General features: G+C 43.5%; 6 protein-coding genes across 8 annotated transcripts in view; 2 read left to right on the plus strand and 4 right to left on the minus strand.

Annotated features, from left to right (window-relative positions):
• LOC106749925 (craniofacial development protein 1) overlaps nt 1–17,616 on the plus strand; it is an 89,152-nt gene extending 71,536 nt beyond the window's left edge. The window contains exons 4-6 of the mRNA XM_014629891.1: nt 14,372–15,277; nt 15,764–16,147; nt 16,255–17,616. Of these exons, the coding sequence (XP_014485377.1) occupies nt 15,793–16,147; nt 16,255–16,781 (882 nt within the window). The 5' untranslated portion in view covers nt 14,372–15,277; nt 15,764–15,792 and the 3' untranslated portion in view covers nt 16,782–17,616. The remainder of the gene's footprint in view (nt 1–14,371; nt 15,278–15,763; nt 16,148–16,254) is intronic.
• Nucleotides 2,269–6,583, minus strand: LOC106749929 (autophagy-related protein 101). 2 transcript variants are annotated; one of them, XM_014629894.1, is made up of 2 exons: nt 5,749–6,583; nt 2,269–4,705 (listed from the first exon to the last, which is right to left on the minus strand). In XM_014629894.1, exon 2 carries the CDS (start codon nt 4,695–4,697, stop codon nt 4,041–4,043), a length of 657 nt encoding a protein of 218 aa, XP_014485380.1. In that variant the 5' UTR covers nt 4,698–4,705; nt 5,749–6,583; the 3' UTR covers nt 2,269–4,040. The 2 variants fall into 2 exon arrangements, with proteins under 2 accessions (XP_014485380.1, XP_014485381.1); XM_014629895.1 differs by lacking the exon at nt 5,749–6,583 and adding an exon at nt 5,260–5,728.
• Nucleotides 9,038–14,260, minus strand: LOC106749930 (transcription factor 21). 2 transcript variants are annotated; one of them, XM_014629897.1, is made up of 3 exons: nt 12,587–14,260; nt 10,853–11,177; nt 9,038–9,858 (listed from the first exon to the last, which is right to left on the minus strand). In XM_014629897.1, the coding sequence occupies exons 2-3, from the start codon at nt 11,162–11,164 to the stop codon at nt 9,658–9,660; spliced, it is 513 nt and encodes a 170-aa protein (XP_014485383.1). In that variant the 5' UTR covers nt 11,165–11,177; nt 12,587–14,260; the 3' UTR covers nt 9,038–9,657. The 2 variants fall into 2 exon arrangements, with proteins under 2 accessions (XP_014485383.1, XP_014485382.1); XM_014629896.1 differs by having other exon boundaries at nt 10,853–14,260.
• A 358-nt stretch (nt 17,617–17,974) lies between the features above and the next one.
• Nucleotides 17,975–19,121, minus strand: LOC106749926 (protein TSSC4). The gene is made up of 2 exons (XM_014629892.1): nt 19,016–19,121; nt 17,975–18,947 (listed from the first exon to the last, which is right to left on the minus strand). Exon 2 carries the CDS (start codon nt 18,922–18,924, stop codon nt 18,163–18,165), a length of 762 nt encoding a protein of 253 aa, XP_014485378.1. The 5' UTR covers nt 18,925–18,947; nt 19,016–19,121; the 3' UTR covers nt 17,975–18,162.
• Nucleotides 19,122–19,282: 161 nt separating this feature from the next.
• Nucleotides 19,283–20,882, plus strand: LOC106749924 (endonuclease III-like protein 1). Its single transcript, XM_014629890.1, has 2 exons — nt 19,283–20,314; nt 20,415–20,882. Exons 1-2 carry the CDS (start codon nt 19,616–19,618, stop codon nt 20,820–20,822), a joined length of 1,107 nt encoding a protein of 368 aa, XP_014485376.1. The 5' UTR covers nt 19,283–19,615; the 3' UTR covers nt 20,823–20,882.
• Nucleotides 20,853–21,807, minus strand: LOC106749927 (nucleolar protein 12). Its single transcript, XM_014629893.1, has 3 exons — nt 21,662–21,807; nt 21,477–21,582; nt 20,853–21,397 (listed from the first exon to the last, which is right to left on the minus strand). The coding sequence occupies exons 1-3, from the start codon at nt 21,769–21,771 to the stop codon at nt 20,906–20,908; spliced, it is 708 nt and encodes a 235-aa protein (XP_014485379.1). The 5' UTR covers nt 21,772–21,807; the 3' UTR covers nt 20,853–20,905.
• Nucleotides 21,808–22,727: the final 920 nt, after the last annotated feature.

A 22,727-nucleotide genomic window follows, 5' to 3' on the forward strand; every position in this document is an offset into this window, starting at 1 on the left:
TATATGTATATATATATATATATATGTATATATATATATATATATACATATACATATAATTTATATATAATTATTTATATATAACAGCATTTGTGTGTGTGGCAATCTGACGAAACCGCAGAACTTGAGTTGCGCATACACACACGTGGTCACAATCGCTCTTCCTCTCATTCATCCGTCCGTCTATTCATTCTCTTTTTTCTCTCATTCTTTCTTTCTCCCCGTCTGTCTCCCATTGATATTCCCGTATCTCGCATTATATTTATACATATATATGCGCTCGTACGCGTATATACGCGCGCCTCTCTCTTTAATCGTAATAGATCATAGAGTACGGTACTATGTAACGCGAGTTATTTAACTTTTTACAATTGTGCACGGCATGTACCGAATGGTGCGCGAGGGGGGAAAAAAGAGATTGCAATCGATTTTTCTACTCAGAATCGCAGAGAGCAGCAGATTATCGACGACCACTGTTACGTTTCTCTCTCTCTCTCTCTCTCTAATCGACGCATATAAGAGAAAAGAAACATCGGTCGGCCAAGGTCGACCTATATACGCGCTCGCGATTCGCTGAGGATAACTTAACTAAGATTGCAATTAACGCTATGAATTATTCTCGAAAAACACCGCAAGAAGGAAACAACACGGGACACGATGTACGTTTGTATCGTTAAATTAATATTACACTTCTCGTCTACGGTTAGCTCGTGAAGGTACATCGCTAGTTAACGCGCCGTGATATCTTCTTGTTTCTTTTTTTTCCTTTTTCTTTATTTTCGTCGATTGGTCATAGGAAAGGCCGACGACGCGGATCTCGGGACGCGCGCGCGCGGCGACCCTCTCATCTCACTCTCATACACACACGACGACGACGACACGGCTCTGCTTTGTGGTATAATTTTTCTCGGACACACTATATTTACATTGTACAATAATATTATATAATCGCGCGCGCGCGAAGATCGCCGTCCGGCGCGTCCCGACGTCCGCGCCCTCCTCCCCCCTCCCCCCCGTCAATTCGGTAAAATCTTAAAACGGCACGACGTTTACAAACGCATGTACACACACCGTAGGTGTCGTTCGCACTTCGCGGAGAACAGAACAAAACCGTCTCGTCCGAGAAGAATCACAGATTCTCACCGTCTTCCGCGCGGAAGAGAAATACGCTATTTAACATGTTCGTTTCACACACGATGAGAGATGCTTCGAGGTTCAATAAATAAAAATGATATTCACCACGCGACTGGCTTTAGGTATGTTAGTACACTTCTTACTAGCGCGTTAATATATCTATGAAAATTTATACGAGATACGAAGGCACGAAACGTCCGGAAAAATGACTGCGACTTTTCTCTGCGCGCTTTTTTTCGCGTCTTCCACCCGACTCTCCTTCACTCGAATTCCTTCCAACTCTCTCCCCGCGTGCCTTTCGGTAGTATCGCCCACGGGCGGGTGTCTCGTCGCGCTTTACGCTTCGCATTTCGCAACGATCGATGTAACTTAGGAGCAACGAAAGCGGCACGAAAGGAAATTATGTCCACTAGCCTGCGCATATAACGCGTCTGACGTTACGTTACGTATCATCGTTACTCGTTCAAATAAATAATGCGCATACACTGTGATGCGTGATTGACACACTGGTCACAGCAGTCCAGCGTATCCTCTCGCCGCACATTTAGGGCTGAACGCCGTTCCGGCCCGCTGCTCGTCTCACGATTTGACAAGGATATCCTCCTTTCCTTTCTCCCGTTATTGTTTTATTAAATTAGGCATGGGCTCGGGTAATTCGGCGTTAGATCTCGCGTTAAATCTGCGGCGAAAATAACAGGGACGTGCGTCCGCGCACTGACGCACGTCGTACATGTATGCAAGTATGCGTGTGTGTGTACGTACACGTACGCGCAATCCAAGCATCTTGTGTGATCGTCGGTTTTTGGGATATGTATATATATCCACGTATGTATATATATACATATATATATATATATGCATATACTTTCAACATTAGCGATTGAAAAACAGAGTGTGCAACGCTGCAATACGGTCGTCGTTTAATCGAAGGATAAGTATCGAGTATCCCTCGAGAGAAAGAAAGACGCGTCCCTCTCGAGGCTTCTACCGGACGCTAAAGGACCCGTTAAAAACATCCTGCTCTTCGGCTGGAAACTCGAAATCTCGGTATGTCTTCGCGCGAATCCTTATGCTTAACCGTAATCGAAATGATCGCATGCCAGGCGACGCGCGAGGATAAAAATGGAGGAGAGAGAGGTTTACGCTCGAATTTATTCTACCCGTATTTACACTATGTTCGAGGAAGGATATAAGTGAGAAGTGAGAGGAACATAATGTCGCTCCGCCACGGGGATTTGACGCCTGTGGGAGAGTTTAAGTGAAATCAAGAGGTATAACGTGAAAGATCCTCGTGTAAAACACGTGTGCCTACCGGTGATCCTGCTAAAATAATTACGCGACGGACGTTCACAGTAAGATACGAAGGAAGCGGAGGTGCATCGAGAGCGTGTTGTATGGATTTGTACTATGAGGAATTAGAGATACGCAGCGGGGGCGGAAGTCCCTGCAATGTACGAAGTATTTCGATCGAATGATTGCAAGACTCCTTGACGAAAATCAAAATTACATGAGCCAAATGGCCGGTATTTAAAAAGAGCCAAATCGCAGATTCGAGTTTGCACGGATATCACGATAAACCTTACTAGTAGCTAACTTATTAGTTATCAGTTGGGAGTCTTTTGGTAGCATCTGACAACATTGACTCGTAATTCAATCAAAGCGTCCCGATGTTGGGAGGTTTAGATGCGTTAGCTCTGAAAGGGGACGATGTTACCAAGATGTTGGCACCCCCATCTGGATGCCGGAAATGTAAATTTTCAGTTAGAACGATAGGTCTACAAAAAAAAAAAAGAAGTGATGATGCAGGCGTTAACGCCATCAGCTTTCGCCATACGTGAGAAAAGCTATTACTGGCAGCTTATGCTATCATGGTTAAACATCTCAGTGAAATCTTTGTAACAAGATGCCAGCATAAGGGCCAAAGGGTTCACTTCTTCTATTCGTCGTTTTTCACTCCTGCTGCATTCACCAATCACCGATGAGTTCACAGACATTGCTATCCCCTGCGACACCAAAAGTCTGCACAATGTCGGTCTGATGTGGTGGCTGCTCGCCCAGGAGATCTTGTGTCTGAGAGGTTCCATTCCGCGAGAAACCAAGTGGAACGTGATGGTGGATCTTTCCTTTGACGGAGATCCTGAAGAAACGAAGGAGAACAGACTGCGAGAGACATTGGGCCGGCGAAGGAATTCGCGGATCCGGTAGGCAACCGAACGCCCGGAGTCTTGGAGGAACGAACTGAGACGGCTGTTATAGCTATGAAGAATCGGCCCGATAATGTAGCATCATTAATAGTCACAGTTATTACGCGACATATTGAGGATAATTCGATGCACAAAGGTCGCCTACTTGTAGAATTTCTTGCAAATATATGCAAACCGGGCCTGCAATTTGACTCTTATCCCCCATTTGTTCCACGTAATTTCGGCAAGAAGTATTGTTTCCGCGTCATGTCGTGGGATACAACTATCGTCATCGTTATCGAGAACATACACGCTACCAAAGAGTTCAACAGAGTCCGCTGATACAAAAGGAACGAACGAAGTGGGCCGAGAATTTCTGACGAATGTTTGTTAGGAGCGGATGAACATTGAAATCCGCGGGACTCGCACTCTATTTCCTTCGTGGCGCGGACTTGCAAAATTCCGCGGATCAACTCGGAGAGCCAAGAAGTGACCTACTAAAATCTAAGACGGCTAAAAATCGTGAGGAATATATTTACGATCGTCTGTGAACGAGAGAATCAATCTCGCGCGGATGGTGTAACGTAGAGAGAACGAGAAAAGGAAAGGGCGATCTCGCGCAGGTCGCAGCAAGAAAGGTGAGAACGAGTCCTGCGTTTTCCAGACAACTTCTAAGCTACGAACGTGCCAACGTGTCGAAATCCAAACGACTATGCGTTACGACTAAATGGACAGCGTCTCTCGTATCAACTTCTTCATCGTGTTGCCCATCGTGGTGCTCGACGGGCCGGAGGTCGTGAAGGACAGCTTGAAGAGATACGGCTGTATGTCCGGGTAGGAGGTGTCGAAGATCAGGTCCAGCTCCGCCTGGCTCGGCACTTTCGGTATGTAGTCGTGCCGATTCATCACCTCGGTGATATAGAGGATCTTGTCGGTCAGCAGGTCGCCGACCTTCTCCCGGCATATCTGCCGCTCGTGCTCGGTCGCCAGTTTGATCAGCTCGAGACGCACCGTCCATACCTCCCACGGTATGCATTCCGGCTGAAACGGCCAGCGGTTCTTCTTGCGTTGGAAGAATTCCAAGGAGATCTGGCCGGAGCCCGGACTGTCGGTGGAACGCAGGGCCTCCGAGAAGCCTGAGATCTCGCGCTTCAACGTCTGGTCAAGGTGCACCGACGAGCAGCAGACGTAAGTGAAGTCGATGAAGTCACAGTCCACGTCCTGGTATCCCACAGTGCCCACTGAATAGCTGCCCTCCTGTTTGTACTTGAATTTCCCGAAGCTCCGGTGAAAGAGAACGCTGTGGAATATACTGGCCACCGCTTCGTCCACCTGACGTCCCTCCATGCTCAATTCGAATAGCTGTGTCCTGGCATTCATGGTGACACCTGTTAATCACAAACACAACGTTGTACCTACAACCTCACGATATTCGTCAAGAAGAGAATCCATTTGGTCTGTTCTTTGTAGCTGCGCCGCTGAACTGTTGCAATAAGTTAGAGCGAGACAAGTGTATCTTGCCTCGCTCTAACTTCAGCAGAAATTTTCCTCGATATCTGACAGAAAGATTCATGCGCCACTGCTGTTCTTTGCAGAAAAGAAGCGGCACCAGATCTCTACACTGCGTTATTAAATGTCTTATGACTCACTTATTCATACGATGAAGTAATCTGGAGAAATACCGTAATAAGAACAATAAGAATCGCGAAACGATTATACGACAGGCCACAGCGATACAAAGTGAGGGATTGGTGTCACAGGAGGATGCACACAGACACTGACGTGAGACAATAGTGTCGCTCGACGCGACATGTTGGCACGTGCACGACAAAGCCACAAAGGGACAAAGCGCGGGAACGGGACAAAGAGAAAAAAACATAAAAGACGCGTGAGTAAGTCTTTCCTCGCGCTATCGAGAAAGCATTCGTCGACTCATCCTAACCTCAAAAGCACGGCTGCGCTTTTTCCTCCGAGCGTGAGCGACCTAACCTGATTATAAATCTCGAACGCGTTAGAAATCTAACGAATTGCAGCTGCGACGATCGTCGTGTCAACGAGTGCCATAATTTTGGAATTTCACTAAAAAAAAAACACCCAATTGCATACGGAGGTACTCGGAAGTGTGTTTGTTTAGAAACCGCCGTGCTCGTCAACGTTTTGTAAACATTGCAAAGTTTTCCTCGCAAACACTGAGAAACTCGTCGCTCTCGTCGTCACAACGGCACAACAGCGGCGGTTGTTGCGATCTCACGGCCCTCGGCGAATCAGAAGCTGTATCTCCGTGAGCTCGTTCGTTACCAAGGTTATATCCCGTGGAAGGTTTCCCCAACGAGAAACATCGTGCACGTGCTGGCAGCTTTACGTAACAACGGGGCAACGTTGGGTCACGTCTCGAGGGGGGAAAAAAGGAGCGAACCGATCGCGAACTAACTTGGACACTTCCTCCTTCGATATCGACTCCTCTCGGCTCTCGACCCCTCGCCGTCCCGCCGTCTTCGCCGTCGTCCTGGATCCTCGGAGCGATGGCGAACGCGACTCGGTTAGTTTCTCGCGCGCGATTCGTGCCCGCTGCTGTGACTTCCGCCGTCGCGAGCCTCGCTAACCTCTTCCATCGAGTGCTCTCTCGCGCGTACGCTCTCGCCTCGAAGCACCACGACGACCACCGTCCTCCTCGCCGCCGTCGCCACCGTCACGTCACTTTCGCGTAGCGAGCGTTCGCTAGTCCAACCCGCTCACTCGCGAGCATCTTCCATCATCCCGACGAGGAGGCTGCGTCGCGCCGCACGACTCGCGTTCTCCCTCAGTGACCCGTTACCGCGAGTTGTTGCTGCTGCTGCCGCCAGTGGCCCACCAGCACACGGGTTTGTGGGTAAACAACAGCTGTGCTCGTGGCAAATGCCATCTTGGCGCTGTTGTTGCCGCGCGCGCTTCGATGCCCGCTCCCGCGAGGGCTCCACGTTCCTCGTCCCGGGAGAGAGAGAGAGAGAGAGAGGGATAATGTTGCGAGAACTGTGGCCGAAAAAAAGAGAGAGGGAGAAGGGAGAGAAGAAAAATGAACGGGATATCACTCCGAGAAAACGACGCGGGTGTTTGACGTCGCGCGCGTTCGATCGGCGGACGCGTACGGGGCGAGAACGGGGGTATGTCGCGGGCGATCTAATCAGCCGTGCGGTCCCGATATCCTGGCGCTACATCGTGAAGTCGCGCACCGTAACATGAATGAAACGACACAGAGTAAGAGCGATCGATACCTCTTCAGGGCCGGCACCCTACTGGGTCGCTGCGCTGGGTCCGTTGGCTACGTAGGTTGCCGTTCCGCGCGTGCAAAGTTGCCGAGACTTCGCGGGGGGCGACGGGCGCGTGCGCGCTCGCTCGCCTTCGAAAGTGCGCGCACAGTTCGCGCCGATCCTCGCGAAATCCTCCCGAGCGATTTTTCGGGATCTCACCGGAACTTCGCCGAGCTGCTTCCGATTTAGCGACACACAAGTCGACACGAGCATCGTTTCGTCTTTGTCTCGTGTTCAACAAATGACGAAGGTAGGACGATGCTCGCGTCTCCAAGTGGAAAGTATATATTTCGTGTCAAATCTAAGCGTTTTCTTTCGAAGGCTTCGACATCCGAATCTCCGAAGTCCTCGAAGCTTCGGCGGTGCATTACTCGAATTTCGGTAATTTCGAAGCTCCGAAATATCGGGTTTGTAAGATTTTTAAACCGTGTACTGTCTGGTGCATTTATTCTTTTATAAGAGTTCACTTACAACATTTTTCAGTATTCTTAATATTTCCTGAGTAAAATATATGTAGACATTAGTCTGCAGAGAAATTCGTAAGATTGTACTCTCTGGAGCCCCGAAATTTCGAAAACTTGACTTTTGAAAACGAATCTTCGAAGCTTCACCTTACCAAAATTCGGAGGTTCGAATTTCCTTCGAAGCTTCAAAACTATTGAAGCCCTACTCTGTACTATAAGACTATTCCGTAATTTTTAACGACAGTTTCGTTACCCAGGTAGAACCGAAAAAGACGATGACATCAAAATAACGCAAAAATGACAGGAAAATGATTATGAAAACTCATTCTTCAATTATTTTCTCATCATTTTAACGTCATCGTCACTTTCTGTTCTGAGTATCATTACGTTGTCGATGCGCAGTTTTTCTACCATATGTTCTACCTGCGCAAGGCCAATGTAACGACAGTAACGCTATCGTTGCGATGAGTTGTGCAGGTATAATATATAACGGAAAAGTTGCGCAACGACGTAACGATAATAACACCGTCGTTAAAAGTTACGGAATATAGGACTGATTGCATTTTTGAGTCAATCATGTGGTCTGATATGATGTATCTGGTCCTCTTGTCTGTTCATTTTAATATTGTTATTGAAACAAATTCTGGCCAATGTTCTCGAGGGTAAACTAAATGATTAAAAGCACTTTTTCATGCTGACGTTCGACGTCCGATTTTAGCATTAAAATAGGTCATCTGATAAAAGTTATTGCATAGTGAAAAATGCATGAAAAGGATATAGCAGAATTTCGAACATTACAGCGTTAGCCTCGCATAGTTTCTCTTTGAGAATTGTCGCTCCGAAAATATTATACGTAGTTAAAAGATTGGTTAAGAGATTGTACAGAAAAAAATTTTCAATATAATAATACAAAACTTAAAATTTCGAAATTAATCATTTTTTTCGGATTTTCCATGGATTTTTTTGGTTTCCGTCTCAAGGGTATTAAAATTCGTTTTAGAAAAATTTATGTGTGTTCGGTTAAAACCATTTATTTTTTCCGTAAAAAAGAAACCAAAAATATCCGCGGAAAATTGGGAAGAAACGTTTTTTCTTCGAAACACACAATACTCAATACACTATACACAAAACATTTGGATATCCAAATTAATAATTCGCATTGTGCGACATTAGAAGTCAAGTAAAATTCAACTTATTTTCCTTAACAAATTAAAATTACATGACCACGTTGTAACGAGCGTCTCATAAATTGGCACTTATATATATATATATATATAAAGTATAATAGGAAATGAAATTGCAACATAAATAAATTTCAATGGACAAACATACTTACAATAAAAAAGCGAAGGCCCGACTGATATTGCAAAATGCATCATTGTGATAAAAAAAGAATAGAGATAGCTAATATTAGATGATAACAGATGTAAAATATAGAGAGCAGTAAACGGCGATATGATCAAGTTTGATTGTTGCGAGCAACGGTTTTTACGTGTCTGTATATCTCTGACATATGGTGCCCGAAAATAGTGCGATAGAAATTCGTAAAAGAGAAACGGTCGGGAAACGCGAGAGCGAGAGAGAGAGAGAGAGAGAGAAAGAGAGGACGCGTCATCTTTCGTCTGTAAATTCTCTCCGTGTATGTTGAGACATAGCTCGACGATACGCTCGGCGTCGGCCGATTTGTCGCCGGGACGGGATATATTATTTTAGTATCGGGTTCACACAAAAGGCCCTTCGCACTGTTTGTTTAACTTGAACTTCTTTATCCTTCTTACCTTACCTTCACGCTTCCTCTCCGCTGTTCCGGATGCCATCCCCGACGCTTCAGAGAGACAAGTCAGTTGAGAGATGTTCATCGACAAATCACGCACAATACGCGAGTATACATACAATATAAAGTACCTTAATTGCGCCCTTAAATCAACCCTGCGAATGCGCGTCGAATTAATTCACACGTGAAGAGAAATTTGAGAAATCTTAGAAACATCTTTATTCGACTAGTTGACATACTTTGGTATTAATTACGATTACAATATTACGTGATATTGCAATAATCCGAGTACTCAGCAAGTCAAGAATTTTTATATGCTGTATACTTCGACTTGGTGCGATTTCCTTTTTCCTTCTGTTAAACGGGAGAAAATTGATACTTCCGTCCGTTTTGCTTACTTAGGGTTTATCTCACTAGAACATATGCATACGGGGATTGCACTTCTTATTACGTAACGACATTATATGTAAAAGCGCAAAGGGCGTGAGCCGAGACGCAAGCATCCATACATGTATATGCATTAAAATTGTATATTATTAATATAAATATATCATGTCTCTTCGTTTCCTCGTCGCATACGTGTGTAGAAACGTTATGATAGCGCGTTAAGATTACAGGTCAATAAATAGTATAGGAATAAGGCACTCTCCGGAATAAATAAGGCGTGGGAACGACAGGTCCCGGTCGTCGGTGGTAGTGTAACTTGGCGGCTGTTGGTGGTCGTTCTCTCCGTAGATATCGCTCTAGTTGTTCTGGTCGCTCGAGTTTCGATCGGTTCGTCAGGAGGTTTCTTCTTTTTTTTCACTTGTCCGCCGTTAGAAATAAGAGAGCTGTTGCTCCTGATTGTGGCGCGTCGGCGCGCCCTGATGCCCCCCCGAATGATGGAAGTTTTGTATATCGTGAGTCGCCTGCTGTCCTCGATACTGATTACAGCCCGAGGAAGTCGAGGAGGAGACGTTGCAACTGTTGTTGATCAGCGTGGCGGCGTTGCTGTTTTGTATAGCGAATGGCCACGACTGCAATTGACACGGTGTTATCGTTATTATTTCGGCACTCGCATATGCACGCACGGTATGCATTTCGCCGGCCGTAATCGGCTAGATCGATACGGTGCTGCTCTTGAGTATTATTAGAGGCAATCGAGGTTTGCGCTGAATTATTTGTCGGATACTAGAAGTAGCTTGGATGCCGCGTGAATTAATGATTAAGAGAATCGCGTGTCCGATGATTTGCGATATCGTCGCCCGCGAAATATCAGTTGCTTGTTATCAACACGCGTCGTGTGACGTTCGTTGGAATTTAGCGCGGAAATTTAGCCACCGAAGTTCAAGTCGTTCTTTGATCTCCACGAGAGCTGGGAGAGACGAGGGAAGGCGAGACTATTTCGCGGAGGAAAACGGTACCCCGCCCTTCCTTTTTCTTTTCTTCTTCTTCTTCTTCTCCTTCTTCTTCTTCAAACAACGGAACTAACTTAGAATTAATGGTGGCAAGGGGTGGGTGGAAGGTTTCCGGGTGATTCGATCCACCTGGACAGACATAAACAGAGAGTGGATGACTGCGAAGACGGCACTCGCCTCGCGCGATTCCGAGTGGATCCACCTGGATCCGGTGTTGTTTTACGCCTTTATGGAATCGTCATCGAGTCAACAATCCGATATTGCGATAGCGCGAAATATAGCTCGGGGGGATAATTCGAATCTTTGGCGAAGTCCGAAGTAGAGCCGGCGGCAGCTCACCGTCGTGAAATTATATTCCTCAGCGTTGATCTTCGTTAAATCTGTCCGTCTCAAACCGATCGCCGTCGTAAATTAGATTCTCATCGTTATCGTCGAGATATCGTCTAAGGATTAGTCGGTTTCATTAACGAATATTAACGAACGTTAAACTCAAAGTTAGCCGTGACTCGATCGATCTCGCTGTTATTCTTCGGAAGCGGGATTGGGAGTGGAGGTGATGTCGGTCAAATTTCCGTCAGGTCCTAGTTTCGTAATAATAGACGCAGATACTCACCAAGGTCAACGACAAGGACTTGGTGGTCTCAGGATGGGCCTCACCGTCGTCCCTGAGCACCGCTCGCAGATGAGCGATGTAAGTCGCGGCGAGCCTCAGGGTGTCGAGTTTGCTCAGTTTGGTGTCGGCCGGAACCCACGGCAAAGTGGTTTTTAAACGACAAAATGCCTTGCTAAGGACACGCATTCTGGCTCGTTCGCGGGCGTTGGCCGCGTTTCGCGGCGCCCGACTGTCCATGTCATCCTTCGAGTACTTCTCTTCCGAGGGGTATTCCTCCAGCGACGAGGTCGACGCGCGCCTCTTTCGGGGCATCCTGCCACGCAGACTGGGCAAATTTTTTTTTTTCATTTTTATTCATTTTTATTTTATGAACATTGAAACTCGGAGAGACTCATACGTGCGCAAATCAAAGTTTCTCCCGGACAACGTCGGCAAGTGCCGTCAAATTTTCGCTCGGCGCTAAATTGTCTCGAATTTTTATCCCGGTCGATGTTCGTTTGAATTAATCGCTCAGTCCCCTTATTCTATAACTTGTAATGAAAATTTTGTCATCGTTAACGTATCGTTGCGCAGCTACTTTGTCAGATACATTTTGTCTGCGCAAAAATTTGTTACGCGTGTGTTAAAAGTTATAAAATAAGATCGCAGCTCTGCCGTAACATTCGTGCGATATCAATAATATCAATTTACGCATTTCATGGATAATTATTCGAGCGACGGATATTGTCATATATTTACATATATTATACTTACATATAATGCGATACTCTATCTCTGTCTTTTTCTGTGCTGTTAGCTTAATCTAGGTTAGAAATTTTTCCGGTAAAGGATAAAAATGATGGCTTATATATATATACACGTGTCTTTTACGTTTTCCTCTTAAATTATTTCACGTTAATGTGGAAAACTCCGCGAATACATCGAGTAACGAATATTAATAAAAAAATAGTTATTATTAAAAAATATATGATTAAAAAATTAGTTATTAAAAAATGAGGAACGGCGAATATGCAAAGTTAAACTAATATTATGTGAACACACGGAAACAGAGATTAGTATTTCAATCGCATTTAATATTAGATGATCTGTCTGACAAGTCTGACCTTTATTTATCTGAACTTTACGTCTTGACTTCACTATCTTGAACGTGAAAATATCATGATGAAAAATGAAATCTGTGTTTAACATCGTATTTTTTTTTTTCCAAAGCGAAGAGATAACCGTTAGAAAACGTCTCTTTAAAACGTAGCCTGAAGTGGAAACGTACGTTTACGGAGTCAGCAGTTTCAGTTGATATTCAAATTCGCACAAGATTTTCGTACGTGGCACTTTCTATTCGATCTTTTTGATACACAATCACGAAGAAAGAGAAAGAGAGAAAGAGAGAAAGGGTGACATCGCACACATTTGTGTGACACATCCGAAATAAAAAATCCGGAAATATAGGTAAGAGAAAAGAAGGCACATGACAAGTTCCGGAGAGACGAACGGCCGAGGGACACAGGACCACGCTGTATCCGATCCCTTGTTCCTGAAAAACCACACTCGATTCGCGAAGGTTCGCGAATTCGAGGAGCAAAATTATGTGCGATTGCTTTTCGGAGCGGAGCGATGTAAAGACTATTTTCGAAAGATGGCTACGCAATCAGCTCATGCATCACCGTCTCTGTGTCACTCGCGTACGTCTCTACGTGTTCTGGCTGCTCAACGAACGGTGCAATTCGCCCGATATACCTGCTGATCGTGATCGATGGCTCCTTTTTGCGAATATCTATCGGCGGGACGTCACGAGAGGCCGCGTCTCCGGCGCTAAACTAATTGGTGGTCCAAGTTTTTGAAGTCGAAGTGAGGAGTCCAAGTGGAGGAACGTGACCGAACAGAGGGAGAGAGTAAGAGAGTGAGAGTGATGGTGAGAAAGAGAGAGAGAGGGAGAGAAAGAGAGAGAGAGAGAAAGAGAGAGACGCACAGTCAAACGGGAGATGAGAAACATTGGTTGGAGGGGTTTGAGATTTGGGACGTCCCGAAAACCAGGCGGAGCCTTCAAACATCCAAGCTTCAGCCTCATTCGCTTCGTCTCGTTTTCCGTGATACCGCTCTCCAATCGCGCGGATGCTGCGGCATTCGTGGCCACCTGGTACATCCTTCCGTTTCGTTTCGCTCTTCGACGAGAAAGCTCGAAGAGGCTCGCCGCAATTAAACGCTAACTACAGCAGTCTAATTCTGTGCATTATCGGGAGACCGTTGTTCATCTATTGCGAAATCGTAGGTCCTCTTCGGGAGGAACGCCGGCTTACCTCAATCGTGTAATCCCTCATTCAAGCGACGCGCGTTTTCACTTCGGCTTGCTTCTGTTTCTCGGATTAGAGAACTCCGTTCGTCGCATAACAAACAACTTCGCGCATATAATAACACACGTATTGTTAGCACGGTTGTTCTCGGTGTGTCTCGTGACTCTTAAACCATTCTTCTTCCTGCAACTAACCCCCGACACATTAGCCGCGTATGCGCACATGTTCCCCTCTAACCTCATCCATTCGGGCTTCCACTCGCTCACGAAGGGAAGAAAGAGTCGACAGATCTATTAATCCATCGAGATAATCCCTGTCGACCGGCAGTCGTACGTTTCGTCGAAATTAGGATTCGAAATGGATCCTGTAATATGAGGTTTGCGGCGACCCCCGCTGGTCCTACTTAGTACCCTGAAGAAGGCGCTAAGTTATTGCTCCTCGACAAATCTGTGAAAGATCCGGCAACTCGACACCCACTAATTTTTTCCCGACCACGTGCGCGTCTCGCACTGCATGCTGATTAAATGAAAAACTGCATTGTAAGCTTGTAGCGAGCTGTAAGTAGCCAGCGGTGTGCCTTATACCGATCTAGATCGAGCGAAAGATGTTTTTTTTAACCCTCCGTTGGTCGCAATATTTTTCACCAACGAATAATCGCGATATATCTCACACTTTTACTAATTTTCTCATTATTTTCTTCCGCTTCTTGAAATAGCTTCCCTCTCATCAGAACTTGGCTGATGGACCGGACATTAAAGTACATAAAAAGCAGTGAAAAACAAAATGAGGAGTATTAGGATATATCAATCGTATATTGCGACTAATGGAGAGTTAAACGGATTTTATTGATGAATATATATACAAGATAAAGTCGATAATCTCCGAAGTACGTGTATAATATCAAAGGAAATTACATTTCTTCTTAACTTTGATGCCTGTTAATTATAATTTCAATGTCTTCTTGATAGCATGAGAGAGATGATACGACGTATCGTAATCTGACGAATTGAGTTGATTAATAATTGCATTTAGAGTTAGAAATGCGCTCAGGATTTATTCGAAGAAACAAGAACGTAGTAAAGATTTATTGTAAGGTTAGAGTCAAACTTAGGTGTAAACTGAAAGAACGTCAAATATAACTTCGTATATATCTAGCTAACAACACAGAAATATCTGATATAATAAATCAAAAATTGGAAAAGTATGATAAGTAAATTCAGAATTCTTTCAGATATTTATATCGGATACATGAGAATGGTCGGTAATATCGACTCTCCGAGTCCTAGTTGGACGGGTCATCTAGCAGCAGGGAGCTCCGACGTTTCTGACTTCCGACCTGTGGTTCGCCAAGTAGCATGAAACACGCATGTTCTAGACGTGCAACGTCTAGAAACGTCCACAAGAACGTTTCTTATTGGCTGCGTTCAGCAAAGAAAACAGCCCAATGAACGCTTAATGATTATCACTCCTGATTAATATATCCCTCTGAATCCATCAGGAATCTAAAAGAACACTCCAGTCACAAATGATAATCATTACGCGCTCACGGAGCTTCTTTCTCTGCCAAACGTAGCCATTATATTTATCTGATTTCATAGAAAAGATATTATTAGAGACTGGTGGACTCACTGGGACACACGTAACCATATAGTTAATGAATTTTCCTCACCTTTTCTTCCCATAAATATTCATGTGTGCGCAACAAAAATAAAGTAAATATATATATATAAGATAATTGCAAGAATTAAAACATAAATGTGCAAAATGTAGAAGCAATTTGCACCTGGTGATGTAACAGCAACTTCACATCGCAGCTCGCTGATTCATGGAAGATGGCGCCCGATGCGCGGTCGTGTATCACCGTGATGCGTGCCAGGCGCATTTGCGAGTCAAACGGAGTCGTAACGCTCCGCGAGATACCGTGGCTTCTCTTTCCCAGGCGGTTCACGGATTTTTGGGATAACCCGTATTCCCCTCGCGCACGCCAGATCGATTCAGGCCCCCGCCGATGATTCATGTGCGCGACGACGAATGCTAGATCCGCCGCAGCGTCTCTCGATGTAACGACATTTCCGGAACGCAAATCGGCGTCTGCTCGTGGAATATTTGATACCGACGACTCGCCGTTTCAAAGAGGGTAAGCAACGAAATCACTTAAAAAGTCACATTTAATACCGCCGAAAACCGATGAAATTCGCTAATCAGATAGGTTAGGTTTCGTAATATTGACAGGACAAAAAAAAATGCATGATTTGGTAGAATTTTTAATTTACCGGGCAATTTTTTTAAAGCCGCCTTTCCTGTTTATTGTTTGAATATCTTCGTGCAAAGAAACGTTATTGTTGACGTTAATCGTGAATATAAGCATATGATATTGATTGTAAATAATTTCTGTAAGATTTGTTTTTGTAATTGTTTAATTGAGTATCAATTATAAAAACGATAAATATGTATAATACAGGAAAAAAAAATTATACATGATTGCATTTATAAATTGCAAAATATGCAATTAAAATAATTTTTAAAAATATGTATAACACTAAGGAACAATATAAGTTAAGTAACAACAAATATATATTTTTATAATACATACGTGATATATTATTATATCATATATTTTTAGGTATTTTTTATATCAATTAGCATTTAAACATGTCTGAAGAGCATCAATTACCTTCTGATTCGGATGATGATGATGAAGATTATGTTCCTGACGGTGCTGACAGTGATCCAGTTTCTGAAGTAGAATCTGAAGGTGACGTTGAAAGTGGTCCAGAAGATGAGAATGACGAGAATAAGAGAGATACTGGACGAAGAAAAGGTACAAGAAGATCTGCAAAACGAAAAGGTAAAAGTTCCAAGCGCAAGAAAACTTTAGATAACAAGTCAAAGATATCGGAAGAAGAAAACGGAGGAAAGGAGGAGTGCAATGAGAAGAAAGAACTTACCGAAGAAGAAGAGAAAAAGAGAGCGGACTCACTGTGGGCTGACTTTATGAAAGATACAGGTACAAGCCTGCACGGTTATCGGATATACTTACAACAGAATATGCAATGTCACAATTACATAAGTCAAATGAATTTTATAACATACCTTCATATGATTTCTCCGCAGCTGTCGTATCAAAGCCGAAACCGCAAAATACAATCCACAGGTCAAAGGAGAGATCCCCGCCGATAGAAAAACCGAAAGTTCAGGAAAAAGTCAAGATAACCAAGATCTTCGAATTTGCCGGTGAAGAGGTGAAGGTCGAGAAGGAAGTCGCAGTTGATTCTGCAGAAGCCAGATTGTCTCTTTCCGTGGCCGAAAATTCCACAAAACCGTCGGAATCGGATTCTCCCGCGGATCCTAAAGGACCAGGCCGAGGACGGGGAAGAGGTAATGCGAAGCGCGTCGGGCTGGGCGGCATCTCCTCCGTTCTAGGACAAATCGGCAAGAAGGCCAAGATCAGCACACTAGAAAAATCCAAATTGGACTGGGACAACTACAAGAAGCAGGAGAACATAGAGGAGGAGCTCAATACTCACAATAAAGGCAAGGACGGTTATCTGGAGCGGCAGGATTTCCTCCAGAGAGCGGACTTACGGCAGTTCGAGATCGAGAAGCAGCTGCGGAATTCCAGCAGACGCGCCGCACGGTGAATTTGCCAGCACCCCCCCCCCTCCCCCTCTTCATCCATATACGTTTCTCTTTTTCCGAAACGAGAGATCCTAGGATGATTACCGCGGTAGAAGATATTTATCCCGACTTGCCAAAACTGCGAGCGCGCTTGCTGCTGCACACACATTTAGCCTAATTAATTCATTCGAATTTCGCTACGTTTCGAAGTAACACGTGAAAGGAGCGCAGTTCGTTTGCCTCGTTCAACTCGACAATGAGAGTTGACCACCATTGTGCACCATACAGCCAGATGACGGCGGTCTCCTCAAGGAGGAACCGATCATTCCAGTGTTTCGAGACTAATTCCTCACACGCGTACGTAATGGTAATAGCTTAATTTAATCTGAGTGAGCCTTCGTCTCGGCCTGACAGTCGTCTCAGCAGAACTTCGCATCGAAGCAGATTGTTCGAAGCTTTTGGCGCTTCTCAAATCGATCGTGTCCGTGTAGAGAACGTGTCCCCGGGATATTTTTTTATTTCGTTTCGATGGATGCGCGTTTGTGCGTGTGTGTACATGTGTGTGTATGTATGTGTGCGTAGTGCGAATATACTCGGTATAGTAACGATTAGCTGGAAGTAATGAATGAATACGAAGGAATACGTGTTTTAGAGAATGTAACAAATTACGTCGACCGATGACCTCATCCTTCATCGGTCACTGCCCTCCGGCAATTCAAGCGACATAACAGTAACGTATTTATAAATGGACTAAGTAATAAATGACACGGAATATTAACAGTAACGTTGAAACGGTAACGGCGAAATTTTGTATATCATCGTCTCGGTCTCGTCGTTATAGTTTCGAATTATATCATGTATATATATATATATATATGCATATATATATATATATATATATATGAGGATTGTACACATGTCGTTACTTGCAATCTAAAGCAATATCAACATAATACACCTGTGTGTGAACATACTCAATGCCCAATTAATTCTCGATACAGCTCAGGCTCAGGTTATAGTTTCCACAATGTACCGAATTTCAGATGCATCTTTTAGCATAATTCCACACTGGACTACTTTACATTTTTGGACTCTTTAATATTATCAAATAAATTGTCGATAAAAATAAATGACCTTGGCGCTTAATGCTTTCGGAGGAGCAACCTTGCAGCTCACACTGGAGGAATATTAGGTCAGGAGGTACTTCATCATCTCGTGCATGTACTTTACGTTCAGTTTTCTTTCACGATTCCAATACAATCGTACTTTCTCTAAGATGTATTATATAATTATAGACGGCGTCCCATAAATTGCTGATTCAATTGAAACAAATCAGATGAATTTATAGCTAATTTCTACATATATTTGTGTACGTTAACTTATATACATTACACAGTTCCTTCTTCAGTTATGTTCTTCCTCATCAGGCTCTTCCAAGTGATCTAATCTGAGTTCTTTCACACGATCGCTTTTAACCACGGGCTTATTCCTCCTAGGGATCTTTTTCGGTTTCTGGCCGATCACGTATTCCGGCAAGATAATCTTACTATTTCTGAACATGGGTTTATCATCCGATCCGGTCACGACTATTTTTGAATTCTCTGTCTCTTTCGTCTGTGGTTTTCTGAATACTATCTGCGACGTCGACGCGCGTTTCCTATGTTTGAATATCGCCTCTTTACAATCTTGCGCATTCAAGTTGCAAGATTCAATGTCCATCTTCTCGTCGGATTCGTCCGCCTCTGTCTTCCTGCGTGCCTTCAATTCCTTCAGAAACGACATGGCGGCTTGCGTATTGCTCTTCTCCGTCATGTCCTCGTTGGACACGTCGGCTAAACTGTACTTGATCCACTTGTGCGGATTCCTGTGGTGGTCCGGAACACTTCTGAAACCTTTCGTGCGGGGTGCCAGGCCCTCCGGACGCTTGAACAAGCTCTCCTTGCCGCTGAATCTCCTAGTTTCCCTCCTCCGTTTCACATGCTCTCTCGAAGTTGTGTCTCTGTTACAACTGTCCACGTCCACGCGCATCTCGTTGTCGTTTATCTCGCATCTGTCATGTTTGTTGCATCTGTTCTCGGCGATCGACAGTTGATCGAACAATAATTTCTGTCTGTTGGCAAATGCCGCATCACCGCCACGTAGAACGAAATTGGTGGAGGTGTGCATTTCGCGAGCGGCGATTTACCTTTCTACAAATTATTCTATTAAAAAACTCAACCATAATACACGCCTCCGCGTTAATAATTGTATTTCAAACCTGTGAGCTATCAGCACTTGTATCGATCGTTCTGTTAGGTTATGTTGATGTTCGGAAGGCATACAGGGCAATTCGACTAGTGGCGACATTAGGCTAACATCTCATTTGTGGTGCAACGATGAGTTTGCCGACGAGTGTGTCGATTGGCTATCGAATAGAGAATCTCTATGGTTCCTTAAAGCCCATATCAGACTACAGATTAGGATCGTGATTGAATTAAAATTTGACCGATCAGAGCAAGATTTATTAAACTTGTATTTAGTGAACTTTGCTCTGATCGATTAAACTTCAATTCAATCTCAATTCTAATCCGCAGTCTGATACAGGCATAAGAAAAAATTCGGGATCCCAGAAATTCTTTATTTGACAATCAATGGAGAAACTCAATCGTCTAAGGCCCATATCTAATTACAAATCGAAGATTACAATCAGATTAATTTTTGTCCCCTTGTGTCTAATCTCGATTCGAATACGAAACAAGTACAGTCAAAAAGAACGGACCCAATTTCGAACAGGCGGTATTCAGTGTCCGAGTTGTGTGCGTGACGCAAAATTAATTTGACATTTAACATTATAAATGATATATCTTACCCTAATAGAATGAGTAAGAGGTTAAAACTGGGCGCGCTTTCGGCAGCGAGAACTTTGCGTTCTGGGAAAACGGTTGCTACCAAGGAATCTTCGGGAGAAACATCCCCTTATTTTGCCGGTAAAAAGTCAACGTCAACAAAGACAAGTACAAAGAAACGAGCACCGATCAAGATCGAATATGAGACAGCGGAAGATAAGACGAGCGTTAAAAGTACGAAGGTGATATCAGCTGTTCAGGTAAAGAGCGAGAATGCAGAAGAATCGGCAGATGCGAGAACTATTAAGACCGAAGAACGTGAGATAAAATGCGAGGAAGCGAAACAAACCAAGGATGCAAAGGATATCATGGTCGAGAAAAGCGAATCTGTAGGACATGAGATGGATTCAGAGAATGTCAAAGATGAGAAACAAAGTCGATGGATACCGCCGAATTGGGAGACTATTTTGGAGAATGTCAAAGAGATGAGGAAGTATAATACAGCGCCAGTTGATGAGATGGGTTGCCACAAGTGTGTAGACCCCAGTGCTAGTCCACCAGTGTCCAGGTATCAGTCATTAGTGGCGTTGATGCTGAGCAGTCAGACAAAGGATCAAGTCACGCACGCTGCTATGCAGCGTCTGATTACTTATGGTTGTAAACCAAATTTAATAGCACAAACCTCTGATGATGTTCTGGGCAAACTCATATATCCAGTTGGTTTCTGGAAGGTATCAACTAGTATTTACTTGTCTCTATTATATATTATCTGGAGAAACATATAAAGTTGTTCTAAATATATATATATATTTTTTTTTTTTTTATTTCCAGCGGAAGGTAGAGTATATAAAGAGGACCTCAGTTATTCTTCTAAATAAATATAACGGAGATATTCCTAGAACTATAAAGGAATTGTGCGAGTTACCAGGAGTAGGCTCTAAAATGGCTCACTTATGCATGCAGATTGCATGGGGAGAGGTATCTGGTATTGGTGTAGATACACATGTTCATAGAATCAGCAACAGATTGGGATGGGTAAGGAAACCGACAAAAATACCTGAGGAAACGAGAAATGAGCTGGAGGATTGGCTCCCTAAGCATCTATGGAGCCAGGTAAATCATCTTCTCGTGGGATTCGGCCAAGAAATTTGTCTACCTCGATTTCCCAAATGCTCAGAGTGCTTCAACAAAGATATCTGTCCATACGGCAAGAAAAATGGTGGAAAAGTAAAAAAATGAAAAGTGCATATGCGCATACAAAAACACATGTTCTCTAAAAATATATTTATTCGTAACCGACTTATACAAATAATTAGTTTATTCTAACGCTCCGATCTCCTTTCTATCCGTTTATTGCGTTTGCATGCTACCTTCTGGGTTCTGCGCAATTTCCGTCTACTTTGCTTCCTGTTTTTTATTTGCTCCATCTTCTGCTTTTGTTGGAAAACCTTGCTCTTCTTAACATGCTTCAATGCTGCTTTCTTTATTTCCCGTTTAACTTCCTTCGAAGATTTTATCTCTCGTTCAATTGACTTAGTTTCGTGCTGGGAATTCTCCGACTTTTCTCGCAATGACATCCCAACAATTTTGTCATTTTCATTATCTGAATGTTTGTCTTCTTCATCTTGTTCTTCTTCTTCCTCCTCTGCAACTTTGTTCTCACCTATCCATCTATTTTCTTTTGTAAGATCCGCAACGTTCAGTTCTAAGATACTGACTGTGTGACCCTCCAAATCATATTCTTTTCGAGATAACAGCTCTTCCAGTTCCGGGATATCACGCTGCGATACTAATTTCTTGTAATGTTCTCGTGCCTGTGAGAAATATACAGATATGTATGCTATAGCCATACTTAAAGAGCATTTAATATCTTCGTACAATGGTATTACTCACCTCTTGCTTAATCTTTTTTCGCTCCTCTTTCAATTGTTGCTGCAACTGCTCCTGAGCTTTCTTCTTTCGTTCCAGCTTTCTCTTACGGAAACCTCCCAAGAATTCTCTACATCCACGTACATACGGTTTAATTTCGCTCCGCGAATTTATAGCATTTACGGAAATAATCTATAAAATATAGTTACCGTCGTTTCTTCTCGTCGAAAACGATAGTAATTTTCTTTCGTCTTTTCGGCTGACCAGGTATTTTATTTACGTTGAATAATCGCGGTTGAGGTTTGTTTTGCATCATCATAAAAGTGTTATATTAGGTTACGCGTTGCATTCAAATTACGAGGTTATGTCAGAGAATCACGTGTAAACTTAAACGGTATCCACAATAAGTATAGTAAACTTTAATCGATAAAAAATTGACCAATCACAGTTGAATGTAAGAAGAAGAATCGACTGTGATTGGTCAATTTCTTACAACTCAAATTTACCATACCTACTGTAGATCCGGTTTTAGGCTAGTCAAATTTGGACGGTAAATGTATGTTACATTCATATCACATATGCTTATAATATAAGAAAACTACTGCCGCAATCTTCACATTCCACTGTAGAACCAAAAGGTGTTGTTCTTAGTAACTTCGTTCTCGGTAATTGCAAGTTTGTATAGATAATATAATATAGTCTATGACTATATCTATAATCTATTCGTTCGCTCATGACTCGTGTCGCGTAGTCCGAGCAATTTTCGGGATTGTGTACGATCGCCGTAACCGTGTAGAAGGAATGTTAAAAAGGAATCGTAGGGGTTTACCGTGGAGACGAGGGACGGAGGATTAGGTGTCGCAAGGCAGCAATACAAAGAGGTGATTGATGTCTGGCGCGGCAACCCTCGTAACGTGGCCTCGACACCTCAGGTGTCACTCCAGGTCCATGCCTTGTTATCTCGCTGATAGGAAAAAATAAAGCCGATTCTTTCTCGCCCCTCACAAAGCCGATGTATCGTGCACCGAGAAATATATTTCATATCCTCTCTCTCATTTATATGCAAATTATACGATTTGATGCACCTCGGAGACTGTATACACTTCGACGTTATTCGACATAAATATTAAAATAAACGTGAATGTTAATAATCGGATTGAAACTTATAATCTCTATTTAATCTCACTACTGTAAGTCTCGCGAGTGTTGACTTGCACCCTCTAACAATGGCCCACCGACTGCAAGTCCCATCTTGAATCGGCTAACACCTTTTCA

Source organism: Dinoponera quadriceps, unplaced genomic scaffold, assembly GCF_001313825.1.
Source record: "Dinoponera quadriceps isolate SergipeBrazil2010 unplaced genomic scaffold, ASM131382v1 scaffold4026, whole genome shotgun sequence".
Lineage (NCBI taxonomy): Eukaryota > Metazoa > Arthropoda > Insecta > Hymenoptera > Formicidae > Dinoponera > Dinoponera quadriceps.

Excerpts from the sequence above, each read along its gene's own strand:
- LOC106749929 (XM_014629894.1), bottom strand. The coding sequence starts at position 4,697 with ATGAATGCCAGGACACAGCTATTCGAATTGAGCATGGAGGGACGTCAG.
- LOC106749930 (XM_014629896.1), bottom strand. The coding sequence starts at position 11,200 with ATGAAAAAAAAAAATTTGCCCAGTCTGCGTGGCAGGATGCCCCGAAAG. Across the intron at positions 9,859-10,852 it reads AGTCCTTGTCGTTGACCTTG|TCGTGGCCATTCGCTATACA; the intron begins GTGAGTATCTGC and ends TGTCAATTGCAG.
- LOC106749926 (XM_014629892.1), bottom strand. The coding sequence starts at position 18,924 with ATGCACACCTCCACCAATTTCGTTCTACGTGGCGGTGATGCGGCATTT.
- LOC106749924 (XM_014629890.1), top strand. The coding sequence starts at position 19,616 with ATGAGTAAGAGGTTAAAACTGGGCGCGCTTTCGGCAGCGAGAACTTTG. Across the intron at positions 20,315-20,414 it reads ATCCAGTTGGTTTCTGGAAG|CGGAAGGTAGAGTATATAAA; the intron begins GTATCAACTAGT and ends TTTTATTTCCAG.
- LOC106749927 (XM_014629893.1), bottom strand. The coding sequence starts at position 21,771 with ATGATGATGCAAAACAAACCTCAACCGCGATTATTCAACGTAAATAAA. Across the intron at positions 21,583-21,661 it reads TTCGACGAGAAGAAACGACG|AGAATTCTTGGGAGGTTTCC; the intron begins GTAACTATATTT and ends ACGTGGATGTAG. Across the intron at positions 21,398-21,476 it reads GAAAAAAGATTAAGCAAGAG|GCACGAGAACATTACAAGAA; the intron begins GTGAGTAATACC and ends TATTTCTCACAG.